Here is a 10,826-nt window from a genome sequence, read left to right as displayed (position 1 = left end):
AGAAAAAAATCCATCTTGTGAAGCTTTAATTAAAAATTCAGGCTCTATTATTGCTCTCAATTCAAATCACAATAGTGAAAAGCCTTACAAAATATTTCCAAGTGATCAGCAAGAAGTTAGCATAGGCACGCCGGGGAGAGAGGGAAGATACAAGGTGACAGCTGCAGCAGCTTGTTGGGATGGGTGAGCTTCAGGGAACACTGTGGAAGGAAGCTCAGCTGAAAAGTCACCCAAGCACCTTTTAACTTAGTGAGTCCCACCAGTACAGTTTTCTTTAGTATTATTGCCTCTATTTCTGAATTAAAAAGAAAAAAAAACCCAAGAGTTTCCTGGCAGTTCCGAAGGGTAAGTTTCATTTTGTTAGCCAAACAGGGACCGTGGGAACACAGACATGGACCATCTTGACCTGAGTAGTGCTCCCAAAAGGGCCTCCTCCCTTCTCTTGGGCACAAGTGCCCATGTCTGTGCAAAGCAGGGAGTGGATGGGAACCTGCCATTTAGTAACCATGCTAAGTGGCAGTATGAGAAAAGGCAGCATTGGTCCAGGGCCAGAAGGATCTCTTCCCAACTCAGGGCTAGGAAAGCAGTACTAAGGACCTGTCCCTCTAGGATCCTGGTACCTAAGAACCGTGGTGACCCCTTTCAGGTTGATATCTCAACTGCGCATCAATATTTTAAAAGTACATTCTGTGTCTTGGGCTCGTTTGACAATACTGTAAGGGATACACAATACTGTTTTCCTTAATCAACATCATTGACAAGGAGTGGTGGCTACTGTCTTTGAGAAGGTGGGCATGTGGGGGAGAAGAGTAGTTGGGGCTGGGGGCACTTATGGGCATGGTTGGAAAGGAGCAATTTCTGAAAGGAAATCCCCCGCAGCCCGTTTCCTAGTTCAGTCTGTTCCTGAACAGAAGCAGACACTTCTGCTGTCATTTTCCTTAAGTGGGGGGAGTGTGTTCCTAGATGCCCAGACAGTACTCTAGAGCCACCGGCTGCATGGGAGAGGCCAGTGGGGGTAGAGTCCCTTGGAAGGACCCCAGCTGGTGGAAGACTGCAGGCTCCAAGGTGAAAGTGATCTCTCCTTCATCCTCAGCTACTGCCCCTTCTTGGACATCACAACCTGAGGGATAGCTGACGCCTTAAAAAGAAAGAGATTTTAACTGTACAGATGCAATCTTCCTTCACCCAGTGGGCCAACTGGGAAAGCTCAGACACCATCAGCAGCAAGATTACCCAGCTTTTCCCCCAGCCCCTTTACTGACCTGGGCACATGCTTGGTACGGGCAGCCAGAGCTGGTGCCTGCAGCCTGGTGCCCAGGCAGACGCCGGTCTCTTGGGTTTAAGAGATTAAGACAAACTGCGGCATTAGGCAGATGGGAAAACTCATCCTCCCCCACCCCCACCCTAAGAAGTCCATATCCCTGTCGTAGCTCCACGGTTCCGGAGCCTGCCGGATGGAGCCGGGAGATACTCATGGTTTAGTCTCAGAGTGGAGTTTGTTTACTATCCCGGACCTCAGTGACCGGAGCAGAAGCTTTTCCAGCTGGAAGCGGTGGGATCGTTCTCGTTTAAGGCATTTGGCACTGAGGAAGAGATTCAATATCGTCCGCACACCAGACCAAACAAACATGATTCTAGGACTAGTCTCTTCAGATTATCGGACGGGGACTGGGGAACGTGCCCCCGATCTGCTGAAGGCTGCAGGAGAGCCCACAGTGATTGTTTAGTCTGCATCCTTAGGTGCTAGTTGACCTGCTCATACCCTGATTTCCGCCTATATAAACAGTAGTGCTGGGTGATGAAAACAATGTCAAAGAAGATGGAGAACAATCCCAGGCCAAACTTTGTCGGGTCTCCAAATATCAGCGTCCACTGATCTGTGAATGACAAGAGAACAAGTGATAGAAGAGGCCCTCCCAGACCAGCTGAGACACGATTGCCAATTCCAAAGTACCCTGCACAGAGGCCAGTTGTTCTTAGATCACAGCCTTCAAGGGGACATTGCTTGGCTCCCTTCAGGGTCTTTTCCATGACTGAAGTTTCTTCTGAGGTGCCCTCAAATGGTTTGCAGATGTAAGACTCTAGCTTCTTGAGGGCAGAGATTGTATTTACCAACCATATTGTACTCTCCTGAGTGCTTACTAGAGTGCTCAATAAATACTATTGATTGCTTGAGAGGGAGGATGAACAAAGAGGCAGGGATGGAGCTGTGGGGGGGAGTCCGACAGGGAGAAAAGCCAGGAAGGGCACAGCAGGGAATTTGCTCAGGGTCTTTCTGGATTCCCCCCACCTGTTTGAAATTCCCCATGACTTCTGAATTGGTCTGGGGACCAACATCCCATTGACCTTTAGTTAAGCAGATATACGACTGATCATCATACTCTTGGAGGCTGCAGGGTTGGGGTAAGTGAAGCTGGCAGACAAGAGCTTCCTCCCAAACAACCTGCACCTTGGCTTCGCTCATTCCTGGTGCCACTGCACTCTGGATAGGAGAAATCCATAAGAGGATGGGGGGTTTACACCACCTCACTGGATAGGGGACATACGGAATTCCACTGCTGGGTTGCCATTGTAAGTTGGCAGTGACCGGTTGGGTTGTAGGTGTCAATGAATAAGGTAAGGAACAATCATTTCATCAATTAAATGGTATTTATTGAGTGCTTACTATGTGCAAAGCACTGTACTAAGCACTTGGGAGAGTACAATTACATATAGATAAGGACATTCCTCTTAGAGTAGTTGTACAGTTGTACAGTAGGGAAGCAAGGTGGTCTAGTGGAAAGAACGCATATGTAGTCAGAGGACCTGGTCGAATCCTGACTCCACCACTTGTCTTCTGTATAACAATGGGCATGTCATTTGAATTCTGTGCTTCAGTTTCCTCATCTGTAAAATGATGATTAAATCCTACTCCCTCCTACTGAGACTGTGATCCCCATGCAAAAGAGACTGTCCAACCTGATTATCTTGTATCTACCCCAGGGCTTAGTACAGTGCTAGACACAAGTGTCATAATAATATGCTTTTAATATTAGTTGAACTCCTGTAAATATCATGTTATCAAAAAATCAGGTTGCATCAACAGTTTTGTGGGAAATTTTTTAAATGGTATTTTGTAAGCACTTATTCTATGCCAGCTACTCTACTAAATCAATACTTGAAAACAATTCAAATAGTCCCTGGTTTCTGTCACACTGGGTGAAAAGAAGACTATAGAAGTCTTTTTCAAGCAGGGTATAAGTCTGACTATCTGAAGTTCAATGGTACCACACAGCTAGTCAATTTGATCTTTTTGCCTTTACTATTTCCAGTAAATAATGGTGTCAACTTAAAATAATTGTGAATTGCTTTCCAGTGCAATGCTAAGAAACTACTAATACAGCAATCCTACACAATCCTGTGATCCTGTCAAAAGCAAGTTTTAAAAAGCACAGAATCATCTCTGGTTCAAGCCAGGTCCCAGCTGCTTTCCTATTCTTCCATGGAGTTCTAACCTACACCCCGTCTCCCCCCGTTCCCCCCCAAAAATCACTTTAAAATATTCCACTCTGGCAGGAGTGCCTCTATTGTCAAAACTCTGCAATTGTGGGGTAATTCTCATCTAGCTCCCTGTGGAAATGAAGTGTAACCTCTTCACTTAGATGGAGGAAATTAAGCACAGCAAAATTCCTTAAGGGTCACACCCCAGATCAACAGTACAGCCACCAGAATTCAGTTCCCCTCTTGGGGCTAGAAGGATTCCTTATGGGTTACTGCCCATGCTTGGGAGGGACCCCACCCACAGTCCTGGAGCTGGGAAGGACCCCTGCCGACCCCCGCTCCAGACTACCATTATTCCAGGAGATGGCTCCCCACCTCTCTCCTTCCCCCACCCTCCTAATGTTGACACTAACCGTTGTTGAATGATTGGAGAAACATCTGGAGGAGGCTAAAACTGCCCCCAGTGAAGTCGAGCAACACATTTCCGATGCTCCAACCTTCTGTGCTCTTGCGGCGGAAATTCATGTACGCCTGCCAGACGGACACACGGACATGAGGCAGTGAGAGGCAGGTCTTTGCAGAGCAGAAATTCCTAGTCTGCCAATACATTTCTCCCCTTTTTCTCCTCACCCTCATCCAATTTCCACTTGAAGAAAGACAGTGTTTAGGAGAGAAGGGAAGAAGGATCCGGTGGTACCTGGGGAAAATACTTGACCAAGGTGACTGCCAGCTTTACATAGGAGAAGCAGAAGAGGAACTGCAGCCAGGTGATGACTCCGGCAGCCGCCACGCCCAGAACGATGAAGACAAAGGTCCAGGAAAGCACCAAGAAACCAATTGCGAGGGGTGACACTTTCTGATCTCCTCTCTGAAAAGACCAAAATGAGACTACTGGTTAGGGAAAAAACTTCAGTGGTTACATCAGTGGCTACGCGAGAAGCAGTATGGTATAGTGGATAGAGCAGGGGCCTAGGAGTCAGAAGGTCATGGGTCCTCAGCCCAACTGAACCACTTGTCTGCTGTGTGACCTTGGGCAAGTCACTTCACTTCTCTGTGCCTCAGTTACCTCATCTGTAAAATGGGGATTGAGATTGTGAGTCCCACATGGGACAGAGACTGTGTCCCACTAGATTTGCTTTTATCCACCCCAGCATTTAGTACAGTGCCTGGCACATAGTAAGAGCTTAAGAAATATCATTATCATCAGCTGAATTCACCCTTGCTTTCCCCATTTCAGCCACCCAGAAGTACCTTCGTGTTCTCCTGTCCTACCCTGGAAGGGTCATTATTGGTCCACCCAGCCCCATACAATGGTGGCACAGGTTACCTGGTTGTATCGAGGGGTAACACCTGTATTACATTTCTAATAGGGGCTGCAGGATGCTTGCAGAAGCCATAATAATCATTACTGTGGTATTTGCTAAGTGCTCACTGTGTGCCTACTTTGAATTAAGCATTGAGGTAGATAACTCCACACCACTCAAAACAACCATGGATTGGTTACCCTTCTTGACATCCATCCCAATATTAGGGATGTCCCACCTAACACCCCTAACTTTCCCACTAGTAATCTAATAATATTTACCACTTCCCTATGCATTTATTCAAAGTCCACCTGAAAGTACTGATTTTTCCCGCCTGCATAACTTCCTGTGGCAACCAATTCCAAATCCCACCCGCTGAGTGATGCTGCTTCCTTCTCTTGGTTTGTTTAGGGACCACATCACAGGTTTTTCCCTTCAAACTACACAAATCGATCAGACGAGGTCAGTCTGGGCACATTTTGGGTAACAATAACCTCATCTTGAGATCACTGTTGCCTTTCAAGACTCTGGAGTGTTTCTGGCCAGACTCTCAGGAATCTACAGCCAGCCAGCCAGCCAGCCAAATTAGGCTGGGCCTAAGGACTCTAAAATAAAACAAACAAAAAAGGCTATTGAGGGTCCATCAGAGGTGAGTACTGTGCTAGGCCTGGAACCAAAATCAAGACCCACAGTGTGACTGCTGAATGTCTTCTGCCTACAAATGTTCACAGTTGTGCAGTGTTCTCATTATGCTGTCAAAGGGGGAGAACAAAATTATGGGATGATGGAGAAGCAGCATGGCCCTGTGGAAAAGGCAAATATTTATAAGGCAGGAGACCCAGGTTCTAATTCTGATTACACCACTTGTCTACTGTGTGACCTTGGGCAACTCACCTCACTTCTTTGTGCCTGTTTCCTCTTTTGTAAAATGGGGATTAAGTATTTGCTCCACAACCCCACGCTGTGAGCACAATGTGGGACAGGGATCATATCAAATCTGATTATACTGTATCTAGCACAGTGCTTGGCACATGATAAACACTTTAATACCCAAAATGGATTCTCTGCACTTGATATTCGCCCCACCGCACTAGTGTTCGCAGCAGTAATTTATTTATATTAATGTCTGTTTTACCCTCTAGACTATAAAATCACTGTGGGTAGGGAACATATCTATCAGCGATATTGTATTGTATTTTTCCAAGCTTTTAGTACTGTGCTCATACCACTGCTTGATTGATTCTCTGAAGCTCTCAGCTATACTGCTCCAGATCTGAATATATGAAGTGACCTCAAAGGGAGAATAGGAGAGATCTGTCTCATAATATCCTTCCCATTTTAAGACTAAGGCAGAAAAAAATTCACTTTAAGCAATGGGGAAAAAAATATCCCAAACCCCCCAAACAATAAAAACTTTCCATGCTTTCAAGCCCCCAGTTTAGTTGAGACAGAAGGTCCCAGCAAGTTAAATATCAATCAATGGTATTTATTGAGTGCTTACTGTGGGCAGAGCACTATACTAAATGCTCGGGAGAGTATAATAACCAGTGTAATGTACAAAATCTACTTCAACTGAGATCTTGAGTTACTTGGGAGAGTTATAACCCCTCAGGGAGGAGCCAGAGGAGAAGCTGGGTATTTTGCAATGGCCATCAGAAAGCTTCTTCACTCACCTCATAGAGAAAGCATTGCACGATGACCACAAGGGTTAGGGCAACCGCATGAAGACTGAAGAAGACATCATTACTGTCCACAGGATTAACACCATTGGGGTGTTGGTGCAGAAACTGCTCCTGAGAAAAGGAAAACAGCATTGCCAGTTAGGCAACAACTTACTTATTCAAGTGACACCTGACCAGTGAAGGGATTAGCTTAAGCCCCCTTACATACCTTAACATAGGCGACCCAGAAGAGCCCAATATTGAACACACTGTATGCTATAAAGCCGGTGAGATTCAGGGCAATGAAGTCAAAACTCAGTCCGACGACACTGGAAAAGGAAAAACAAAACCTTTTAAAAAAAAATTTGAAATGGCTCCCCAATAATTAGCTCAAGACCAGTTACTGAGGAGTTTCTGGGAGAGAAACATGCCAGTTTTCAGGGCCTCTGTTCTACAACAGCTCAATAGCTTCCTCCCCAAACTGGATTCCATAGATTTTTTACTCCCACATTCTCTGCTCGCGGGGGAGAGATTAAGGTTCAGATATTCAGGCTGCTTTGTCTTCAGGAGAAAGGGCCTTTCCCTCCCGTCAGTGTTACCTGCTCAAGCAAGGCACCAGGGTCCCAAGGGAGAAGCCCAAAGACACAGTTCCAGCTGAGGAACAGCAAGGTCAGAGAGAAACCCTATCTTCTCACTCATTACTCATTCATTTACAGGGTGTTAAAATCATGGCCCTTTCCCTTTTGGATCATTGGGGCCTGGGAGGGGGAGCTCGAATGATTTTTAGAAGACCCTTCTTCCTTTAGGACAAAGCAGCCCTTCCCAGAATTTGGTCATGTGGTGTTCCACCTCTTCTCCCCTTTCCATGGGGATTGAATGAATGCTCCAATTCCTTTGGAGGGTCATGCTTGGGAAAGGAGGGTAGGCAGTTAGATGGCTCTGTAGTCCACCTTTATCTTCAGTGCTTTTACACTAGCACAGCTTACATACAAGAGGAAGAAATGCAGGTGGAAAGTTGGTCATGAAGTAGATGTGCCGCTTCAGAAGCCTGCTCACTGTATTCAATCTCATCTGCACAATACTTCGACTTGACAGAACAGACAAGAGAGGGTAGACTGCAGCAGAAAGCCATGCCCCAGATCAGAGTTTTGTGACATTTGGTCCTGACCACAGGCGGCCTCACCCAAACCTTGTTAATTTGTTCAGTCTTCGATCCCAAACCCAGCTGTACAGAGCTCCTGCAATGTGGTAGAACTCTGGCTGAGTCTACTCCATAATTAGGCCCGCTTCATTTCGGCAGGCAAACCTCATTGGAAGCAGTTGGTCACAGTCAAGATAGAGGGGTAGTGGGGGGCCGTGGAGAAGGCGTGCCAGACTGCTTGAACACCAGAAGTCTAATCACTGACATGTTCCAAAACTTGAAGTCTGTCAGTCAGCAACTTTTTAAGGGAAAAATCTGAATTAGAGCTGCGTTTATGAAGAGCTTCATAGAATCACAGAATCCTAGAGCTCAAGAGATCACCAGCTTCAAGACAGATGAACAATTAAAGCAGAGTAGGAAAGCTGTCCAGTCCTTTTTCTCTTTTTTAATGGCATTTGTTAAGCATTTACAATAGGCTAGGCACTGAACTAAATGCTGGGGTAAGTACAAGCTACTCAGATTGGACCAGTCTGTCCCAAAAGGGTCTCAATCTTAATTCCCATTTTACAGCTGAGATAACTGAGGCACAGTGAAGTTAAGTGACTTGCCCAAGGTTACACAGGAGACAAGTGGCAGAGCCAGAATTAGAACCCAGGTTCTCTATCTCCCAGGACCAGACTTTAACCACTAGACCATGCTGCTTCTCATTAAGTATTCTCTGAAATAACTCCAGGGTTAGAAAGCCCATCACCTCCTAGTTCAGTGTCTTTCTTCTATCTCTCTTACTCTAAGAAGCAGCATGTCCTAGTGGATAGAGCATGGGTCTGGAATCAGAGTACCTGGATATTAATCCCAGCTCCACCACTTGTCTGGGCAAACCACTTAACGTTTCTGTTCTTCACTTTCGTCATCTATAAACTGGGGATAAAATCCTACACCCTCCTACTTAGACTGTGAGCCCCATTCTGGACATGTGGACAAATTGATATGCCCCAGTGCTTAGTACAGTGCTTAACACATAGCAAGCAAACAAGTACCTTTATTATTATTATTATTACTCTTGTTGGTCTCCAGTAGACATGAAAAATCACCAGTCACCATCCCCTCGACAAGAAAACTTTTATGTAACTAATGATTGTTAAGGCACAGCTTAGCCTTTGCTCTAGGCCAAACAACTAATTCCTTCAATGTTTCCCCCCGGGTTTGCCTGGTATCTGAACATTGGACCATTGTTTTGTCATTAATTGACCTTTAGACACTTGGCGTTTGAGGATTTGTTACATGGTTTGCCTTTGGCTCTCTCTTAATTCCATCATGAAAAGTCACCAGAAATTTGAGTCTGTGGGAGACTTTTGTTCAACTTCTAAGCTATAAGTTCATTTTGGGTAGGGAATGTTTCTGTTATATTGTTATACTGTACTCTTCCAAGACTTTAGTACAGTGCTCTGCATACGATAAATGTTCAAAAATATGATTAATTACTTTTATAGCTCTCATTGTGGGCAGGCAATGTGTCTACCAATTCTATTGTATTGTACTCTTCCAAGTGCTTAGTAGACTGCTCTGCCCACAGTAAGTGCTCAATAAATACAATTGATTGATAGCTCAGCCCCAAGATGCTAGAAACAAGAGTTCCACTGTGAAGAGGAGAGATACGTAAAAGAAAAGAAAAAGAGCTCCTCATCTCCCCTTGAGCCTGCGATTACCGTTTTGAGGTTTTATTTTATTAGGGAAATCCTGTTTAATCATTTTACAGGGAACTCACAACAGCAATGCTCAAATGGAAAAATATCAAGCCCAGGCTGGACTGTGTCTATGAGATCTTTAAAATCATAAAACTCTCAAAGGCAGAAGTGACTTTGAGCTGATATTTGGTCCAGCCTCCTGTCTTTAGGAGTTAATGCCACTATTCTACAACCTGATTTCTTGTCTTTAAAAAAAAAATCCACAGTATCTCCAATCTTCACTGTTTGACCTCCCTTAAGTCAGAGAAGCAGCGTGGCTCACTGGAAAGAGCATGAGCTTTGGAGTCAGAGGTCATGGGTTCAAACCCCGGCTCTGCCACTTGTCAGCTGTGTGACTTTGGGCGAGTCACTTAACTTCTCGGTGCCTCAGTTACCTGATCTGTAAAATGGGGATTAAGACTGTGAGCCCCACATGGGACAACCTGATTCCCCTGTGTCTACCCCAGCACTTAGAACAGTGCTCGGCACATAGTAAGCGCTTAACAAATACCAACATTATTATTAAGTAAAACCTAAGTCTAAATGAACTCTTGCTGTTAATTAAGCCAGTTTTCTCTTGACCAATTGCTCAATTGAATATATGATGAAATATATTGAGTGTGAAGCACCATACTGAGTACTTGGGAGACTTCAACAGAAGTTAGGCTCTCATTCCCTTCCCTCAAGGAGCTTACAATCTAGAGTTGCTCATATCGGAAGACGAAAGCCTCTTCGGATACCTTAGTGAGGTTTTCAAGCTGGAACCAGTAACGAAAGAGTAAGAAAGGAAAATGGTAAACTGTCTCCTAGGAAGCAGGGTTAAGCAAACAGCAATTCTATGGTGCTGGTCTGCTTGGCCACCCACACACTTAACTCATTCAGTTTTTTACCTCTTCCGCCGCCAATTCTCATACACTTGAGGGTAGAAGGAGACAGACCAGGCCACGAAGTAAATCCAACCAATCAACTGGTTGATTATCCCAACGAAGTTACTGTGAATCACTAGGAAGCGGATTCTTGGCCTGGAAGAAAAGTTGGGGATTCAGGAGAGTGAAATCTGGTGTCCCCCAGGGCTCATCCAGCTTCCTCCCTCAGTGAGCCATATTTTCGCTGCATGACAGGTTAAACTAGTTTAGCCAACTCACCCAGTTTGGTTAGAATTATTACTCTGCAGGTATATAGTAACCTGTCCAACAGCTTTAGATTTCACGACAAAAGAGGATTCTGTCTGGGCTGCAGGTACCGCCACCTAATACAGAGATGTTAAAAACCCACATATCAGGTAGTGGAAAAAAGGCAAAAGGTAGTGGAAAAAACTATTATCTCTACTCCAAATTCTGTTTCTGACTCTACTGCTTCAACCCTTGGGTCCCACCTCAGTCTCTCCCCATTGCTTCCTTACTTCTCTGCTGTGGAGAGGACACTTCAGTGAGGGTCTATATTCTGAAGTGCTGGGCAGGAGCAATTACCTCCAGTGCTCCTGGGAATTGTAATCTTAGTAGCTTTTAGGATTGCC

The 10,826-nt window shown here is 45.1% G+C and overlaps 1 protein-coding gene across 3 annotated transcripts in view; it reads right to left on the bottom strand.

The window, feature by feature from the left end:
• Nucleotides 1-9: 9 nt before the first annotated feature.
• CTNS (cystinosin, lysosomal cystine transporter) overlaps nucleotides 10-10,826 on the bottom strand; it is a 24,582-nt gene continuing 13,765 nt past the window's right edge. For all 3 annotated transcript variants that reach the window (XM_007672530.3, XM_007672529.4, XM_029082574.2), the window contains exons 5-12: nucleotides 10,456-10,559; nucleotides 10,201-10,332; nucleotides 6,675-6,774; nucleotides 6,458-6,577; nucleotides 4,178-4,348; nucleotides 3,894-4,011; nucleotides 1,763-1,877; nucleotides 10-1,138 (exon numbers count right to left, since the gene is read on the bottom strand). In XM_007672530.3, the coding sequence (XP_007670720.1) occupies nucleotides 1,114-1,138; nucleotides 1,763-1,877; nucleotides 3,894-4,011; nucleotides 4,178-4,348; nucleotides 6,458-6,577; nucleotides 6,675-6,774; nucleotides 10,201-10,332; nucleotides 10,456-10,559 (885 nt within the window). In that variant the 3' untranslated portion in view covers nucleotides 10-1,113. The remainder of the gene's footprint in view (nucleotides 1,139-1,762; nucleotides 1,878-3,893; nucleotides 4,012-4,177; nucleotides 4,349-6,457; nucleotides 6,578-6,674; nucleotides 6,775-10,200; nucleotides 10,333-10,455; nucleotides 10,560-10,826) is intronic.

Source organism: Ornithorhynchus anatinus, chromosome 17, assembly GCF_004115215.2.
Source record: "Ornithorhynchus anatinus isolate Pmale09 chromosome 17, mOrnAna1.pri.v4, whole genome shotgun sequence".
NCBI lineage: Eukaryota > Metazoa > Chordata > Mammalia > Monotremata > Ornithorhynchidae > Ornithorhynchus > Ornithorhynchus anatinus.
The sequence above is the reverse complement of the archived record's forward strand: the minus strand, read 5'-3'. Positions and strand labels throughout refer to the sequence as shown.